Genomic DNA, 20,246 nt, shown 5'->3' with positions numbered 1-20,246 from the left:
ACAGCTGAATTTGTTGTAGGGGGAAAAGTCACTTTTATTACTCCAGTTATTTATTACTGATTATTTGAAGGATATAATAAAGGAAATTAGCTTACATCACTGGCTACATGGAGAAACTCTGCAGCCTTCTCATATTCTGGCTTCATTTTCTTACAGTGCCCACACCCTGCCAAAAAAAAAAAAAAAATCCAATTAGGTTGTATACACCATGGTTATTCATTGACCCATCTAGCCATCATCAAAATCCAAAACCATGTGGTAGAGATTTACTAGAATTTAGCATGCATTTTACTTAATTTACTTGTAAAGCCTTAGTATGATTTAGGATCTTTTCCAAAGTGGTCACTATGGCTTAAACAAAGAATTTAATCTGTTAAAAAATAATAACAAAACGCCTGAATTCACACCCACACCTCTTTCCTCCCAGAAAGTAGTATAAAGGCAGTATTTGTCAAGCCCATAGTTTCTAGCACGCTCTTGGGCGAGGCACAACCTCACCCATTTCAGTTTCCAAATTTTTATCTGCTTTCAAAAGAAACAACACAGGCCCTCATGTGACTTCCTGACTAAGCCGAGGCTTATACTAGCACAGCTTAATTGAGTAACGTAATTTGAATTAAACTGCACTGATAATAAGCCCCGCTTTACAGTGGTGCAGCATGTCCCTCTAGCAAGGATTTGCACTGATTTAATCACATCAGTGTAATTACACCACCACATATGTTCCCAACATAAGCAGGGCCTGTAAAACCAAGATAATGGTGCTTTCTCACTCGTGCGAAGTTCTCCAGAGATCTGCCATTACTTCACTGCTAAGTGCTGACATTACAATAAAGTGAAATGAATGCATGACCGAGAAAAGCAGATATAAAACAAATTATTTGGGTGTAAACTAAACTGCTTTCAGCTGCTGCAATCGCTTCCCGGCGAGCTGAACTTTCAGGACCAGGTGAGGTTCCTGCTGCGACGTCAAGTTACGCTTCAGCACCGATGGCTGCAGCCCCTTCCTCGCCCCCGCGCAGCCTCCGAGGAACTGGTGCAGACCCCGCAGGGTCAGAGCAACGGGACGGAGCGGCAGGGACGGACACCCGGGCAGGGCGAGGGCCAGCTTCCGTGCGCAGGTCGGAGACGCGGAGAGCTGTAATAAGGTGCACGGCACGACCCAGAGGCACCGAGCTCGCCTGTCCCCGTGCAACATAACCTCAACACAATCCCTTGCCCTCTTGTTTGCAGCAGCCAGCTTTCCTTTCCTCAGCTGTTATTGTTGGAACAGGCACTTGAAAGCCCGGACTTTGCCGAGCTTTTGAAAGTTTTATCAGAAAACACAGCTAAAAATCTGTTTCAGTGCAGCTGCAGCAAAAGCTGAAGGGAACAGGGCTGGGGCTATTTTTACACCACTGTCGAAAAGAAAATAAACCAAGGACTCTGAATCTCAGTGCTGCTTTGATTCCCTCTAATGGGATGACTGCTGAAGCCAGCAGATGCAAACCTAAGCCTGAACTCAACCAGACAACCATGTTTTATACAGCACAAGTAAAGAGCGTTCGCAGCCAAGAAGCAATAGGACACCCAGGTGTAGCTCCACCACAGCAAACCGGGACTTCAGCAGAGCTCCAACCACTGCAGCACACCACGCAATGCTTTCAGGGCACTTTTATAGCACTGGGTGGATACGTTTGAATAAAGACTGCAAATCCCACCACAGAATTATGGCAAATACCCAGACCAAACTCCAGTTCAAACACTAGCTAAGGTCCATGCCGCTTAGTCATGTGCATAGCAATCACAGCATCAAGAAACCCCATGTCTTTCTTTTGAGCAAAACCAATGCTTTCATGCAGTAGGAGCAGCAGAACGAGGGGATCTGAGCAGGAGGAGGAAGCTTTGCTTCGGTCTTACACGGTGGTGGGAGCACGTGTGACCAAGCTGGGAGACGAATGCACCAGCTTCAGAGGTGAATTCATAGAATCATAGAATCATAGAATGGTTAGGGCTGGAAGGGACCTTCAAAGGTCATCTAGTCCAACCCCCCTGCAAGGAACAGGGATATCTCCAACTAGATCAGGTTGCTCAGGGCCTTGTCCAACCTGGCCTTGAACGTCTCCAGGGATGGAGCATCCACCACCTCTCTGGGCAACCTGTTCCAGTGTTCTACCACTCTCATGGTAAAAAATTTTTTCCTAATATCCAACCTGAACCTACCTCCCTCTATTTTAAAACCGTTACCCCTTGTCCTATCATAACTGGCCCTCCTGAACAGCCTCTCCCCATCTTTCCTGTAGGCCCCCTTGAGGTACTGGAAGACCGCTATAAGGTCACCCCGGAGCCTCCTCTTCTCCAGGCTGAACAGCCCCAACTCTTTCAGCCTGTCCTCATAGGAAAGGTGCTCCAGCCCTCTTATCATCTTCGTGGCCCTCCTCTGGACCCTCTCCAACTGGTCCATGTCCTTCTTATGTTGGGGACTCCAGAACTGGACGCAGTACTCCAAGTGAGGTCTCACGAGGGCAGAGTAGAGGGGGAGAATCACCTCCCTCGACCTGCTGGCCACGCTCCTCTTGATGCAGCCCAGGACGCGGTTGGCCTTCTGGGCCGCAAGAGCACATTGCCGGCTCATATTGAGCTTCTCGTCCACCAGTACTCCCAAGTCCTTCTCCTCAGGGCTGCTGTCGATCCATTCACCACCCAGTCTGTATTTATGCCTGGGATTGCCACGACCCAGATGTAGGACCTTGCATTTGGCCTGGTTAAACTTCATGAGGTTGGTACGGGCCCACCTCTCCAGCCTGTCGAGGTCCCTCTGGATGGCATCCCTCCCTTCCAGCGTGTCGACGGCACCACACAGCTTGGTGTCATCGGCGAACTTGCTGAGGGTGCACTCCATGCCACTGTCCACGTCACCGACAAAGATGTTGAAGAGGGCCGGGCCCAACACGGACCCCTGAGGGACGCCACTCGTGACCGGTCTCCACTTGGACATTGAGCCGTTGACCACTACTCTCTGAGTGCGGCCATTGAGCCAATTCCTTATCCACCGAGTGGTCCATCCATCAAACCCATGACTCTCTAGTTTAGAGAGAAGAATGTCGTGCGGGACAGTGTCAAAAGCTTTGCACAAGTCCAAGTAGATGACATCCGTTGGTCGACCCTTGTCCACCGATGTTGTCACCCCATCGTAAAAGGCCACCAAGTTGGTCAGGCACGATCTGCCTTTGGTGAAGCCATGTTGGCTGTCACCCACCACCTCCTTGCTCTCCATGTGCCTTAGCATGGTTCCCAGGAGAATCTGCTCCATGACCTTGCCAGGCACAGAGGTGAGGCTGACCGGTCTGTAGTTGCCCGGGTCCTCCTTGTTCCCCTTTTTAAAAATGGGGGTTATGTTCCCTCTCTTCCAGTCATCGGGGACCTCGCCAGACCGCCACGACTTCTCGAATACAATAGCCAGTGGCTTGGCAACTTCATCCGCCAGTTCCTTCAGGACCCGCGGATGGATCTCATCAGGTCCCATGGACTTGTGCACCTTCAAGTTCCTCAGATGTTCTCGAACCTGGTCTTCAAGTACAGTGGGCGGTGGTTCATCCTCACAGTCCCTGCTAGTTCTTTCCACAGCTTGGGTGGTAAGACAAGAGGCTTTACCAGTGAAGACTGAGGCAAAAAATTCATTGAGTACCTCAGCCTTCTCTATGTCCCGGGTAACCAGAGCACCAGTATCCTTCCGGAGGGGGCCTATGTTCTCCTTGGACTTCCTTTTGTCCCCTACATACCTATAGAAGCATTTCTTGTTGCTTTTTATATCCCTTGCCAAATTCAATTCCTTTAGGGCTTTAGCCTTCCTCACTTGATCCCTGGTCACTCTTACAGCTTCTCTGTATTCCTCCCAGGCTATCTGTCTCCGCTTCCACCCTCTGTAGGCTAACCTCTTCATTTTCAGTTGGTCCAGGAGCTCCTTGCTCATCCACGCCGGCCTCCTGGTCTTTTTGCCCGACTTGTTCTTCGTCGGGATGCACCTCTGCTGAGCTTGGAGAAGGTGCTCCTTGAATGTGGACCAACTTTCCTGGGCCCCTTGTCCCTCCAGGGCCGCCTCCCACGGCACTTTGCCCATCAGGTGCTTCAAGAGGCCGAAGTCCGCCTTCTTGAAGTCTAGGGTACAGAGCTTGCTGAATGGTTTCCTTGCTGCCCCATGGATCTTGAACTCCACTGTGTCGTGGTCACTGCAGCCAAGGCTATCCTTAAGTTTCACATCGCCCACCAGTCCCTCCCTGTTGGTGAGCACAAGGTCAAGCATGGCACCCCTCCTTGTCGGCTCCTCTATCACCTGCAGGAGGAAGTTGTCATCCACGCATTCCAGGAACCTCTTGGACTGCCTGTGCCCTGCCGTATTGTCTCTCCAACAGATGTCAGGGTGGTTGAAGTCCCCCATGAGGACCAGGGCTTGTGACCGCGAGGCTGCTCCTATCTGGCTATAAAGCGCCTCATCTGCTCTGTCCTCCTGGCCAGGTGGCCTGTAACAGACTCCTACCGTAACATCCCCTATCCGTCCCCGTCCTCTAATCTTGACCCATAAGCTCTCTGTCAGCTCGTCCTCCGACCCCAGGCGAAGCTCCACGCACTCCAGCCGGTTGCTGACGTAGAGAGCGACACCCCCTCCTCGTCTCCCCTTCCTGTCCTTTCTAAAAAGCTTATACCCCTCCATGTTGACACTCCAGTCATAGGAGTCGTCCCACCACGTCTCCGTGATGCCAATAAGGTCGTAGCCCTGCTCATGTACACGCATCTCTAGCTCATCCTGTTTATTTCCCATGCTGCGTGCGTTGGTGTACATACACTTGAGATGGGCCTCCGACAAAGCCGAGGAATTCAGGAAGAAGCTGGAAAAGGCTGAGGAAGAGTTACTGTCTCAGCATTTCCTGTCTTGGTTAAGAGCATGAAAGAGGCTGGCAAAATGATTTATTTGCCACCTACAGAAAACTTGCAGGCATATGGCTTTGTGGAAGGGGTCGACAGTTCCCTTTGACGCCTGCCCAAGTTGATTTATGTCTCCTTTTAGGAGCAGGCAACTTTATTCATTTTGTGCTCTTGCTCACTTCTAAATATGGGCATCTCAAGCCCAGCTCAGATACCTGAGAACCTCTCTGAATTAGCTAGCTCCAGTTTGTACAAAAAAATACTTTTTTTGCAAAGGTAACCTCACCTGGGTGGCCTTTACACACCGCAAGTCCTCCAGCCAGAGCAAGCTTCATACTGTGCTCTAGATACAGTATCTACACAATCTACACTATATTACACAATCATTGATATTAGAACTCATCAACCAAAAGTATCAAACAACCTGAATTTTCATAAACCTATGTGGAGGGGGAAAAAAAAAAAAAAAAAATCAACCCCAACAAGCTAGGCATAGTTTGCCCAGGAAATAAAAAACAATCCAAAGCATCTAAAATTCATGTAAGTAATATTTTGGAGAAAGATATCGGTTCTATGAAATGTCACTGTTCCTGTTTCTTTCATGAACATCACACAGACACAGCACTACTGACTGCCACAGAGCTAACTCACTCATGCTTAAAATAAAGGAGAAGAGAGATCATGTCTTTAAAGGCACTTAAATGCAAACTGAAGTCCTCAAGTCTTTATCATGCAATGCTTGTTCTACCCCTGACAGAGGGCAGCATGATACACCAGCCTGGAAAAAAAAGCCACCGCACTAAACTGTATCTGAAAGAAAAACAAACGAATCTCAAGAGCTTCTCTCACGATAAACGATGCTTCTCTGGCCATCTTTATGAGAATTTTGCTATTGCATGGTACAGTCTGCTTCCACCTACCATTGCAGAAAAGGAGAGATATGAATAAGAAGTCAGACCTACACACTGCAAATCAATTCATCTCTCTGATGATTATTTATCCTACCTTTCAATAATCCTGTGAGGACTGCCATTAAATTCTCAAGGCCAATGAAAAAGTCATTTAAATGAATTCCAAGGTCACTGCCTCTCCTTTGATTGCTACATTAAGTTGTTCAGCAGCAGCTGTATCCCTCTGTGCTAAGCTCCTCTAGTTTTAGACGTTTTCTGTTCATAAAATGAATGGGAAAATAACAACAACCCTACAGGCCCTTAGTCCAGATGCTCCAATATGCTGTATAAGGTCTGCTGGGAGAGTGGAAGGAAGCTGACAAGTGTGTAGTGGGCATCCATGATAGATGTGCTTTTAGAAGATGCACTGTCGTGTCAAGTGTATACTGACAAAAAACTAAAAGACTAAGTAAGGGAAGTAACTTGTTCAATCCCAGATGAGAAGAGAAAGGTCACCGTCAACACAAGGATGCCCTGCAGCCTACTCCAAGCACTGGCATCCTTTGAGCCACTCTGGGTCAAGGCTGGTGGAAACACCCAAGGGACTTGTAGGTGTCTACACAAGAGGACTCCCACACCCTCCACCCTCAGTGTTTTCCTGCAGAAGACAAGCAGCTCCTCTGGAGGTGCAAGTCAGAGTTACTCTCCACCCAGCAGCAGAAACCAGTCCGTGTTCAGTGCCTGACTCTGCTGAACAGTTCTGGACAACTCCTTTGACCTCTCAAAACCTCACCCTGCTCCTCTTGCACAAAAGCAGCCCCAGGCTGCAAGGGCCAAGGCTGAAATGGAAAAGAGCACATGGAGTAAGCGTAAAGGAGTAGCATTACAAGACAGGAAAAAGAACTCAAAGCTTACAAAAACCAGTGCAACGACGTCCAGTACAAGACAGGCTCTTGCTAACCATTTTTAAAACAGATGTCTAAACGAAGCAAGACTTTTGTTTTCCCAGTTCATTTATAATCAACCTTCTCATTAGCACTGGGCAGCCAGGCAAATAAACAGCTCCTTTCTTCAGTGCAGCTCAGCTCAGCTGCACTCCCAGAACGACAGCGATCATAGTTCCCCAAATTGCCCCTGCGCAGAGGAGTCACCTCCCTCCAGAATCCCACCAGCAGGCAGATGACAGCACTCGCTCAGCACTTGATCCTTCCCACAGCGTGACCGTACTCAAGTGCAGAAGCAAAGGCCAAGTGTGGGCAGTGATGCTAACGTGCAAGGGCAAGCAGCACATGGACAAAGGGAAGGTGAACAAATGTACCAAGCAACTGTTTTTCCAAGTAAATATCTATATTTATTTATAGAAGCCTGTTTGGCACCAGGGCAAAGACTCACAAAACACAGCACAGTTGCTTCAAATGTTTTCAGAAGTGAACTAATGCAAACACTTCTACTATTAAAACCAAGTTTTGCCTGCAGAAGACAGCCAGAAAACCAGTCAAGCAGCTCCAGCTAAGCTCCTGCAGTTGCTGTTAGTGCTACCCCCAGAAAATAAATATCTGTTTCTGTCATTCACTGTTTGCTTCTTTTGGGTTATTACAGCTATATAAATAAACACCATGCTTTTGGTCATGTCCTCTCATTTGAAGCCAACATTGTCTGCAGATCTGAAGAGTATGTGACAAGCAAGAGATAAAAGCCAACATCCAGGCAGTTGTGGACAAGAATTTTTGACTGAAGAACCCTAGAAATAAATTAAATTGCAAATAAAGATTTTAAAGTATCATTAGATTTCTGCCATTGACAGACTGCTCGAGTAATGTTACTGCATAACAGCTATTTATTGTATCACACCAGCTCTACACCCACCTATAGCTGCATACCAAAAATACCTGTTAGCCTGATGAGAAAATGAATCTGAAGCACAAAGCATGTCCTGCTTTCAGCAGGTAGGTCACTGGCAGTTCAGACTACAGTTGTGGAAGATTTACAGAAAACTTCAAGAAAAGAAAAAAAAAAATCTCAAAAAAAAAAATCAGATGCACCTTTGCTCTCTAAACGTTTAACACCTGGGGATACACCTTTGGTTTCTCCAGTCCTAATCTCAGAGGAGCAGAACAGCCAGCCCTCATGCATGCCCTGTTGTTAACTTTGAACGTACACCTGTATATATAAAAGACACAATCCTTGCAGCCAGGGCGAGGACACACACAAGTCCCAGGCCTCTTATCACCTATGTGAGAACACAAATGCATTCCCTTCTGTCACGGAAGTCTTTAATATGCAAAGATTTCTTCTGCATCATGTAAAAGAGTAGCTCTAAGGTTTGACATGAGGCAGCTTACAGTTCTTCCACCAGTGTAGGAGAGCATAAACTACAACAGCTGCAGATTCCCTTGCATAATTTAGCCGTCTGCATTGCAGACATCTGATGAGAAATCATCCACAAATTTGGCAGGGAGGGAGGGTGACAGAGGCAGCTGTTTCTCCCCGTAATCACAGGTACAAATTTGCAACCATGTTGATTGCATGTTAACTTAATAGTCATAATGGTCCTGGCCATCAGGCCATGCCCTGATCTCGAGGTTTCTGCTTATAAAAAAATTAAATGAATCACCTTATGAAGGATCAAGAGCTCAAGAAATTTTACGCGTCCTTTTCCCTCTGCATACTTACTCCCACCAAACCATCCATCTGCTCCTCTGGGAGCACTGCCCATCCAGGTAAAATTCCAGGTACTTAAAGACAGACATTTCAAGGCTTGATGCTTTCTTATCAGATCAATAGGAACAGCTTCAACATCTTTAACATGATATTGAATTCAAATTTTCAACAGCTAGAAACGTGCACACATACACAAATTCAGACCCCCCACCTCACTATTGTACTTTTAAAGGTAGGTTTGATTTAACCAAGTATTACGTTGCTTAGGGATCAGTGACAAGCTAACAGCTTTATGGCTTTACAAAAGACAAAGCCTGTGAAAGGTCAGCCTGCAAAAGACTGAGGAACTAGAAGTATCGAATTAGAAGGAAAATACCTCAGCAGTTTGGATTATTGCAGTCATGCTACATTTATGCGGTTGCAGCCTAACACCTCGGCTGTGTGGGCTGCACAGTTCATCCCAGGGACAGGAGAGCAGTATGGCATCTCGTCCCCACCGTTACCACCATCTCACTGGCCTTGCCACAAACTCACAGTGCAGTCAATCTGCGCGTGCAATGATCTGTGCAAATCCAATCCCAGCATGCGTACACAGAAGAAAATCCCTGCCTGCTTTCAGCAGCTCTTCAATGTGAAGTTGGGGCACAAAATGCCTACAAATCAGTTACCCCTTCTCCTACCCGCATGACTCGCTGAGGCGGTAGTGACCCCATCCCAGCCACTGTCTCTCTCGGGAGCACCTTATGCGTGTGCTGCGGAGCACACATGGCAGGCACAGCTGTCCCTGGGGAAAAGCCTCAGGGTACTGAGAAAAATCGAGCAGCACAGCGTGGGTCACTACCAAATGATTCAGATGGATGCAAACAAAGCCCTGGTCAGGCCACAAGAACAGGCCAACACCATATGAACTACCTGACACCTGCCTGGTACATGGGGATGCACGCTGAGCGAGCCAAGCCTCACCTCCCTACTTCATCACATTGGCTGTAGAGGTGAAAGCATTTGAAATCCAATTTTTGATTGTCTTTTCTATGCTGGCATAACTGTTTCCTCCCCCCCAGCATCACTGAAACAGCTCAGCAGAAGAAGATTCATAATAGCTTTAGACAGTTATAGCACGAGTACAGATTATTTAATTATTTTTTAAGACAACAGTCAGATCACTGCATTACATAAGATAAATCAGATCAAACTGAGAAGAGAGCTTAACCAAACATATCCTTCGGGAACCCTGTTTGCATCCATACCGTATTCACAGCTCCAGCAGAAGGGCTACCTTCAGCCAGCAACAAACCTGGGCAGAGAAAGGCTCAGCACAGAGCAGGAGGAACACCAAGTGGGTCCTGCAGGTTGCCTCCATGAGATTTAAGATGACAAGTCTCATGACCTCCTGCACAACACATGCTTCTGCCTTCACTTCTGGTCATGCTGAAGCATATCTTCTTTTGATGTAAAGGCTCAGGGGAATGGATGAATATTCTCCAAGGCTAACCTCAGCCACAGGCTGCTATCTCCCAGGGGTTCCTGAGAGTTAAGCAAGGAGAGAGATTTCTGCTCTTTCTTGCCCTCAGAGTGTGTTCTCTCTGCTTTTAACCCTACAGGAAGCTCTGGCTGAGCTGGGCTCCTGAAATCAGTCTTTGAAAGATATAACCCCACATCTGCAACGGCAGAGACTCCAGCACGTGTCCAGGAAAGATCTTTAAGCTAATCACCATCTTCACTTAAAATAAACTAACAACAAAAATCACATGGTTCCATATTTCTATTCCAAATCTGGCTTCAGCTTCTAGCTATTGGAGATTACGCTGCATGTATATACCCTCTTAGTCAAAACTATATGGTGCAACTGGTAGATATCAGTGTTGGGAGACAACAGTGCCTCCTACTATCCCTCCTGGGTGGGAAAAGAAGTGGAGGAAGGTGGATTAGCTGGCATCGGGAGATATGAATTACACTTCCTACACCAGCTTGGAGGAACATGGCCCTGAGTAGGTGTTGAAAATTAATCTTCCCCTATTGAAATGTGAAAGAGAGACAACAGCATGGCTGCCTTAAGGTAAAATTGTTGAGAGTTTATGAAAAATACCACCAGAAGGTTTCTTTCTCAATTACACCATAATTATTCTCTATCCAAAAAAGATCCCCCTCTTTTCCACTGCCAGATCATCAACAAAATTTCACCTTGGGCAGGAAGGAGAAGTTGCACTGCTCTCCCTCACACTGTTACCCCACTATGGAAGACTTCATACTTTGGATTTTGCAATGAAAATGCCAGAGAACAAAGGTTAGATGAAACAATTTTGAATGCCCAGGTCAGGAAAACTGCATAGGAAGTAAATTATTTCCTAGTATGCCATTTGTATAAAACATCAGCAAAACAGATGCAATGCAAAGACATCTTCCTAAGAAAGGTACATCCCAAAGCACTTAAGCTTATGGGGCAGGAGTGTTAAAAGCAATGGTGACATTGGCTATTATTGTGACGACACCTGTAAAAGTCAAGTATCAGGAAAGAATACTATGCAGAATCCACACTTTTTGTCCAAAATCAGAGCAAAAATTGTTACCAGCTGAGATGCATTTGCCTACTTAGGAGAAGTGTGCTGGGATGCTTGACCACAAGCAGTCAAGACCCCAGAAGACACACCTCTACCATCAGCACAATACCTCTGTATCAAAGCAATGGATTCATTTATTAATATCTCAGAAAGACAGCATCGCTTGCCGACTCACCATCTGAAAGGGCACAAGGAGCAGACAGGCAGGGAAGCAAGCAATCTTTCACTGTAGGTTGCTCTGTTCATTATTTGCCCTTTAAAGTAAGTTCTCTACTCTACCTTCCACAGGATAATAAAAATTGAAGCCATGAAGTATTTAGGAAGATAAACTTGATAATGAAAACTCTACTGGTAATTATTCAAGTAGCAGAGATACTGTAAGGCACTTTCCAAACGAGAGCCCTGCACCGTATATTAAGCTTATCCAGACAAGGAAATTAATTTATTTCAGCAGAAATAAACCTGGTGCTTAATTCTCAAAGCTAATTCCTACTGTTAACCCATCATTAGAGGCAAGCGAAGCAAATCTGTAAAAATAAGTTACGCTTCACTCCTATCAGAACTCACCACAAGAGCGTTAAGGGCATATACAAACACCAGGGTCAAGCTTGCAGGAGGACACTCACCCACTCTGCACACTCAGATAAGGACATCCACCAAACAAAAAAGGCCAGCTAAAATTACAGAAGTCCTTTAAAAGACCACTCTGAATAACTAAATCTACAATCGATACCCAGAGAAGGGGAGAATGGAGCGAGTCTCCCTTCAGCTGCCACGTCCCAGCTGCCCCGTGGCTCTCCAGCAGCCACAGCTACTTGTTTGCAGTAGTCTCAGTTAGTTGATAAGGACTTTTTCAGAGAGAGAGGGAAGACAACAGTCACGCAAGAAATGAGGCAGCAAATCCCCAAAGAAACTAATGTTCCCTTCACAGCACCTGCCACACATTCACAGGAAGATTTCTTTTCTGATTGGAATAGCCTTTGCCAATGTCTTCTTTAACAGAGAAACTGGTTGCTCCCTATCGGAGGCGAGCATGCAGCAATGCATTTTGAACAAATATCCCAAATTTCACAAAACCCAAAAATCTACAGTTCAGCTTCTTTCTTTCCTCCTTTATTACTGTCCTGCATGCTGCTCCCGATACTCACGACTGCTAGCAAGTAACTTGTGCAAAGTACACACCGTGTCCCCAGAACAGCACCACAGCACAGTGTGAGTCGAGGTCCAGCCCAAAGCCAAAGTAGCCACAAATGCCCCAAAAGTCTGGTTTTGCTCCTCTTTGTTATGAAGCTGAACCAGAACAAGCCAAGGCTCCTCCCTTCACGTCCCAGTGCGGGCTGTAACCGGGCTGCAAGTCATCAGGTCTAGCTGTGATGGCCTTGTCTGAGCTGTGTGCTCACCCCGTGGCAGATGGGGTTTCCCAAACTCAGGGGCCGAAAGCCTGATTGTCTGCCACAAACCACAGAATGCTGAAGGCATCATCCTACTTCCTCCATGTTAATCAAGTCTTCGCAACGTTCAGTTATGATTTGCCTTCCCTACCCCAATTCTTGCAGTACTGGAGCATCTCACAGTCTGGACACGGCTTGCTACATAAAACTCTCATGCAAGGTGAAATGTTATCTCCACTTCACAGATCGGAAGCTGAGACAAATATTTAGGGACATGGGTCATGATTGCACAAATCAAAGCAAGGCAAGGAACTAAACTTTTACACCTCCGGGTCAAGGCTCTCGCTTTTATCACTGGATCATCCTTTTTTATGACTTCACCCTGCTCAAAGAGCACAAACTGCTCCAAAAAGACGATCTTCTTCCATGAACTGTGTGCTCTGGTATCAAAAGACCAACACAAAAGAGACAATGGACTCCATCATTACTATCCTCACCCTTTTCATTAGGCATCCTATCAAGTTTTACTGCACAAGTTAGTTATTAGGATTTTTATGCTCTCCACATTCCTATTAAGTACCACTAAAAACCCATATTGATTTTTATTTTTAAAGCCTCAAGAAACATAAGTGGGATGGTCATTAAAGGAAAAATTCATGTCAGGTTCTTCATTTTCCTGGTTTGCTGCATTTTCAAGAACTCCTGTTTCAATGTGTGATTAAATCTCCACTGAAAATCATTGCTGTAATTAGTTTAATGAGGTAGGTCATTGCACTGGCAGGTCATTGCACTGAACTGTTTACATTCCCTGAGATTTTTGGTGATATTCAAATATATATAATATCAAGCAACATCCTGTTGTAGACTTATATGCTTTTAAATATTGATGAACCTAGTCTGAGTGTCCCAGTCCTCCTCTCTCCGAAATCAACAGTCAGAACTTGCTCACTCCAGTGGAAGCCAATTCAGGAGCCAAGAACGTACCTGTTTCTAACTGGTTTACATGAAGAACGTATCTGTTCCAGGAGCCTGCCAGTAATGTACAGCTAAAAAGTACATACATACAACGAACAGAAAGTTGGCACAATTTACGCTTGTCCAGGGAACCATTTTATTATACATTCCATTAAAAATGCATTAAGGCAACATTAAAGTTAGGCACCTAAGGGATGCAATGATTCAAGAAACGCGATGCTGAAACCGAAGCAGATCTTTCTCTTCACCTATCTATCCAGACTCTTAAACAGCAACATTCATCATCCGAGTGCCCTTGCACAACTCCTCAATCTTTCAATGATTAAGGCATTGCAACAGCCCATCCTGACATCTGCAGCGCTTCACCAGGACACCCAACAGAGCTAGGTACTGCCTATGACCTACAAAATGGTCCAGAAAGTTTTCCTTATTCTCTAATTACTCTAAAAGCAAGGAGAGCATTTTCACTGGGTCTAGGAGGAAACGGATTTAGCCCACAGCAAGCACCCTTGACACATGCTTGTCTCCTTGCGTACACTGTGCCATGGACTAGTAAGCACAGGTTGAGAGGGCATCTGCCAGGCTTCCAAATACATGGTCTGCCTTACACATTACAGACTTCCAGTCATCCTTCCAGGTCATAGTGTCGAGGGAGCACAGAATTGCTTGCCTTCACCTTCTTCTCCACGACAGCATCACTGAATAACAGGCACAACTGCTTTTAAAGTACTGCCCATATGGAAAGTCCGATTTATCAAAGTAGAGTTCGTTTGTCAGGTTGGATTGTCAAAGCTTATAAAGACCTTTCAGGAAACTCTAAACAAACCCCTGACTGAGGGATACCTCCTGCCAACCTTCCGGCTTCCAGCTCCCCGTCGTTTTGCACAGCTAATGCACATTTTGAACACAGCTCTTCTCTGCAACTTCTGCCATTCAATATGCTCTTCTCACACACAGTTATCTTCGATCAAGGACTGATCAATGTTATACAACTGGAAACAAAAGTACAGGGTGCAGACACGGAGGGACAATGGAGTAGATGCTATTGTTGCTGCTGCTGCTCCTCCTGAGAAGCCACCTGAGATTCCTCCATGCTGACACCAGCCAGGTGCATAGCTTCTCTCCAAAACACCCAATTTGGCTGGCTAGCCAAAGGCTAAGGCCAGAAGGCAGACCTTTGGTGATGAAAGAGTATTTTCCACTCAAACTAAACCGATGCCATCAACAGAGACAGGCTGAAGCTTCCTATAAAGAGTCACCACTAGAAGACATCAAATAAAGGGGCTCCTAACACAGGTCTAACAAGGACAACTTCCCAGCTACCTACTGTTTGTCTTCATCCTAGAGGCTGTACATCTGAAGGCAGATAATAAAAGCTCTCTATCTAGCCACTGAACACAGCTACTATTTTATTTTAAAAATCACAAGTGTCAGATATGAAGAGACAAATAAAAACCAAAGGATACTTCCATCCATTCCACATTCAGTGTTGCTTGTTGTAAACCCACAAGCCTTTAACTTCTAGTTAACCAGTACAACTGCATGGTTTCCATTTAAAAAAAAAAAAAAGCTTTGACTGAATAATGAATTGGCATGGAAAAACATAATATTTTATTTATTTATTTATCACAGGCTGCCAACGTCAGGGTGCTGCTGACCTGTGCTGGAAAGGCTATTTTTTCAGGCTGCACAGTAAATTAATTCTTCAGCCTTTTCAACTCATGGCCTTTCTGTTGAGGCTGCCAGCAGACATACCAATTAGCACTCAGTGCAACGATAGCGCGCTTTCATACGGAACTTTCATAAGGAACCACAGGGGGTCCAAAAGGGAGACTTATTTATTTATAGTTGCAAAACCCAGTTTGAAAAAAACAGATTTGATTTTGTGCGCACATTCAGGGTTTGGTTTGCTTTACTTTACATTTAGAGTGAGCAATGGATTCCTACATCCCAATCTTACCACATGCAGCAGCAAGAAACAAAAACAAGACCACTGAAACCAATGATGGTGCGCTGGCAGGGAGAGAGCCAAGTCTGCTGCTTGGTTAGAAGCTGGAGGCCTTCAACTTGCATTGGGCTAATTGGTTGGCATTCTTAATAACAAGTCCACAAAGTGGCTTGAAACTTTGGGGTTTAACGCACTGGAGGGAGGAGGGTAGGAGAGAAAGGTGTGAAAAGCCGGTTTTCAAAGCTAAATTGATAAAACAGCTCCCTGTGCAATTAAAAACCTGCAAAGCTGAATAGTTGACTTGGGAAAGCACCAACTGCGTAATTTATTGGGCTGGTTTATAAAGGGAGAGAAAATATCTGAGGACAGGAAAGGAATTTCACAGACATTTCAACAACACATAAAAACTATAGTACATTTTATCATCTCAAGATTTATTTTTGCCCTCCTTCTCATTAGAGTGGAGCAAGAAAAGTTTTATCAGGGCTGCATCTCCACAGCATTTTCCAAGAACAAATTAAGGAGGGGCAAGGGGAAAAGGAAAAAAAAAAAAAAAAAGAAAAGAAAGAGATGCATTTTTCCCTGCCTTCCTTCCTTATCAAGGGAGGAAAACCACAATAGCTCCAACACCCCACTAAGAGTATTAATATTTTTTCTAATCTAAAGTCCCAAAACTACAGCTTATATAAAGTCTCTGAAGAAGTCCTATGAAGAGGGCTGGAAAGAAGACAGATTTATCATTAATTTAAGCTCATGTACAAGGAAGCAATGTTGCAGGAAAAGCATTTTAATAGTTTAATCCTTTAAAAAGCAAATGCCTGCTCACACTAACAGTACGGTCAAAGCACCTTTTTCCCCTCTGTTACCTCTGGCATCAGTACTGGACCATGGACTTTGCTACGGTTGATGGGGTACAAGAGGAGGGAAAAGCAATCCCAAGCAACCATCAGAGGTGACTGATGACCACCGCTAATTAGCAACAGAGACTACTCAAGATCTGTCCTTGCTGAATGTACGTGGGGAGGCTACGGCTCTTGGTGGTGCCAGGACATTATGGTACATGAGGCTGCAGGAACAGATACACTTTAAAATGTTACCAATGTCATCTGTGTTAACGAAACATAATGAAAAGTAACTCTTGTGCATGAAAAGCAGGCACTTTTAGAACTCATTCCTGAATTGACTTTAATTTCAATCCTAGTCTTTAAACACTCTTCAGTAACATTTGAATTGACTTATCAGTGACTTCATTAGTTTTTTTTGTGCAAGACTCCAAGACTGTGCTTTGGAGAAAAACGCTGGGAAAAACATATAAAGAAAAATTGGTGGGATTTTTATTCTTTGACAAAACCAAGTCCGAAAGACTGCAAGCTGCATTAATTTGGCAAAAAAAAAGCAACAGAATTATTTTTAAAATTGCATTTACTCTGTTGATGGTGACAACTGAAAACACAAACAGGGCTTTTTTGTGCTCAAGTGATTCAGGAGCATTTTGAGTCCTAGGGAGGCCCTATGCCACTCCAGTGGCATTTAACAACACTTGACAGGCAGTATAACCCAAATTTAGAGACATTCAGAACCCAGCTGTCATCTTGGGCATCTAAAGAAATCGATCACCTGTAGGCTTAGATATCAAGCAGCAGATACAGACACAGAGTCTTTATTCTTATTGCCAACAGAAGACTATCAAAAGCTGCATAGCTGTCTATTTATGTTGTGGTACAGAAATAGCTCTGGTTGGTGCAATACATCTTCTGTTACACACTTGGAAATGGGCTTACTAACACCAATGTGCTATCTCATGTTAGCAAGTATGATCAATCAAAGCAAAAACTCCAAATCCTTTTGGGGGAAAGGGCCGTTTATTTGTTCCTTTGTATAGTGCAGGAGTCTCAGTTCCTAACTGAAGTTTCTCAACCCATAGAAAAAACACTTTAGATGTCTGCAAGACTCCAGTCTGGATATAATCAGGATAACACTATGCTTGCCACCAGCAATTACAAAAATTTCAACAAAATGCTCGAATAAAGAGCTCAATGCTGCACGCCCTTTGCAGATGGCTTAGGAGGGAGAGTGCCTTCAGACTCCTGGCTGTTTGGGTCGCTGTTTACCTATGCTAAATATTCTGATTTATTGCACATTCTCTTAAGGGCTTTACCAAGGAGTTTCAGAAGGTTAAAAATCCTGCTTCATGTCCCTAGTGACCTGCAAAACGAAAGCAGGATGAACTCATCCTGCCCACCCACACCCACCCACGTTTCTCAGGGCCAGCAGTAACGACTCGAAGTAGCACATCTTCTGTTTAACGGTTGTGCTAAATTATTGCAGAAAAGGTATAATGTCTCTGATAGGAAGAGGTGCAAGTTGCATGCAGAGAAGTTGTAGATGCCGCATCCCTGGAAGTGTTCAAGGCCAGGTTGGATGGGGCTTTGGTCAACCTGGTGTAGTGGAGGGTTTCCCTGCCCAGGGCAGGGGGGTTGGAACTAGAAGATCTTTGAGGGCCCTTCCAACCCAAACCATTCTACGATTCTATGCTGCAGAACTTCCCAATGTGTTTAAATCACATGTAGCTGCTCTAGTTGAAGCCAGTTATGCTAGACTGTACTTAACACAAAATGCTGAGATGCCTTTAATCGGGCTAGTAACTGCAACCGATTGCAAGTAATTATAGTGTGGTTCTCAGGGATGATCATTACTAGCCCAGGCATGGAGACCCAATTGGCCACATTCATCACAATGCCTAATTCTGCAGTTCACAGCTATTTACCAGGGATGTGTTTGGTTCAGCTATATCTTCAGCATTTGGATGACAGGGAGGGGAGGAAAAAAAGCTTCCAATTCCCCACACATCTTTTAATACTACACTCTATTAATGCATTGACCCTCTAACTATGCAATTCAAGCATCACTGAAATAACTCTCCCTCTAGTAAAAGAACTTCTTATGAACACAAGACTGACAGCATGCTAGAAAAACTCCAAGTCTGTATGCTGCATGGTGACACAGGGTTTTGAAGTATTTATTAATTCCAGGCCAGTGTTGAAATCCCCTTGCTTATTCTTAGTTACACAAAAGTATATCCTGAGTTCTGGGTCTATTTCTGCATTTGTTTCAACAATTTTTTTTTTACTAATACATAATTTTCAGAAGAAACATTCGCATCCTACGCTACCAAGGTTAAAACAAATCAGATGTCCTCCATTTTTACCACTTCTTTTACTAGAGTAATTTATCTCCTAATATTCATTAACATGACTCCATTAGCACATTTAAGAAGTGCTAGGAGAAGATCTTTTAGTCACGGAGATAACTGTTTATGATAGTTGTATGTCATTAATTAGTTTGCAAGCCTTACACTCTGCTGAGAACGCCCAGAGAGAATTCTTACAAACACAGATCTTTTATACAGGTACAAGCTGGATTCTGCACATAGGCATACCACTACCAACTGCATGTAAACAAAACGCTACCAATATTCAAGTTGCATCTAAAATGGAGTTCTTCTGGTAAGGAACATTCTTTATCCCAATTCTGAGCAGTTGGAACATGTTATCAGGAGATTGCAACAGCCTAATTCAGGTATTTGATTTACTTTCGAAACAATATTTGCCAAAGGACTGGTGTACCTTAGCGCAGAATGCCCCTTAGTACAAAACATCCCTAGCTGCAAGTACTCCTCCTCTCCAAATGGGTCATGCAATATTGTTACTGCTAAAATTGTACTATTTATGTTTTAGAAGATATTAAAAAACCACAAACTTGACAAAGCCTTGTTCAGATCTGTAACTAACTTGAATTTACTACAAAACTTGATTGCAATTGTATGTATTCATCTATTTTTCATCCGACTTCCTAAAGGAATAAGGTTTGCCGGGACAACTGTCGATTTCTTCCATCTCTTCCTCATCCCAAATACATGACTGGACTCCTCTGCCCATTTACAAACTAGAAAAACAACAAAGCTTTCAAATACGACTAAACCTCTGTAAATATAGAGAAATCTGGGGCTAGAGAGAGGACACTTATCCCAAGCCATTATGCACGGAGAGGGAAAGAAGGAAAATCCAGCAGTTACATGTCTGTTTGGCAGCAGTTGTTCAGCCAAACCAGCAAGCATACAGCTCCTGGGGAGCAGCAGCCTGTGCTGTCGCTTGCATGCTGGGATGCATGGAAATCTAGGGAAGGAAGGATTTGCGTAACGAAGGATAACTCCTGAGCAAACCAGGCTTCATCAGTTCTGCTACTTGTGTTTTGGTTTTCAGACCAGGCGTTAATCTCCGGTCCCACTTTCATTAGCACAAATACTCCAGTGAACACAGCGACAAAACAGCAGCCAGTCACCTGCTTCAGTGGATCAAATCCCTAGACATTTCACTGGGCAAAGGAAATTCATTACAGTATGTTTTTCAAATTAGTCTTATGAGCAGACCTTCAAAAAAGGCATTTTGGAGCTAACTCCTGCTGGCTTAAAAGGAAGCAGGGTTTCAGCCTTCATGCCAAGACCCTCCGCTGTTCAGCTGTGAGCACAGAGCTTGCCTCCAGAGCTCTAACCTTCAAATCTATGCCCATAAAAATGAACATCTCGCCCAAGTGCAACTGCCAGCAAAGCCGCAAGAGGAGACAGAAGCTGTGTATCACCCAACATAGCAGATTTCAGCCTGAACCTTTCATCACAGGCACAAAGAATTGGTAGAGCCAGATATGTAGCTGAAAACACTTACATCCTAAGTGAAAAAAGTGGTTACTGCACTCTTATATCCAACAGTGTACAGAGGAATGACGTGGCTGGAACAGCTTTCTGGTGGCAACCTACTGCATTTTATTGCTCAAGCTAAAACTTCTAGTCATGGAAAAAAAATCAGCTCAATGCATCCTTAGTCAAACAGCAAGTAATATCACTACCAGCTCTGCATTAGTTTAC

The 20,246-nt window shown here is 44.6% G+C and overlaps 1 protein-coding gene across 1 annotated transcript in view; it reads right to left on the bottom strand.

Annotated features, from left to right (window-relative positions):
• The window catches only part of PDIA5 (protein disulfide isomerase family A member 5), a 107,009-nt gene that overhangs the window by 32,653 nt on the left and 54,110 nt on the right, over positions 1 to 20,246 (bottom strand). Inside the window, exon 12 of the mRNA XM_086615774.1 lies at positions 96 to 166. Within this exon, the coding sequence (XP_086471900.1) occupies positions 96 to 166 (71 nt within the window). The remainder of the gene's footprint in view (positions 1 to 95; positions 167 to 20,246) is intronic.

Source organism: Tauraco erythrolophus, chromosome 8, assembly GCF_009769465.1.
Source record: "Tauraco erythrolophus isolate bTauEry1 chromosome 8, bTauEry1.pri, whole genome shotgun sequence".
Classification (NCBI taxonomy): domain Eukaryota; kingdom Metazoa; phylum Chordata; class Aves; order Musophagiformes; family Musophagidae; genus Tauraco; species Tauraco erythrolophus.
Note: the sequence above shows the minus strand (reverse complement) of the source record. Positions and strands in the feature narration are given on the sequence as shown.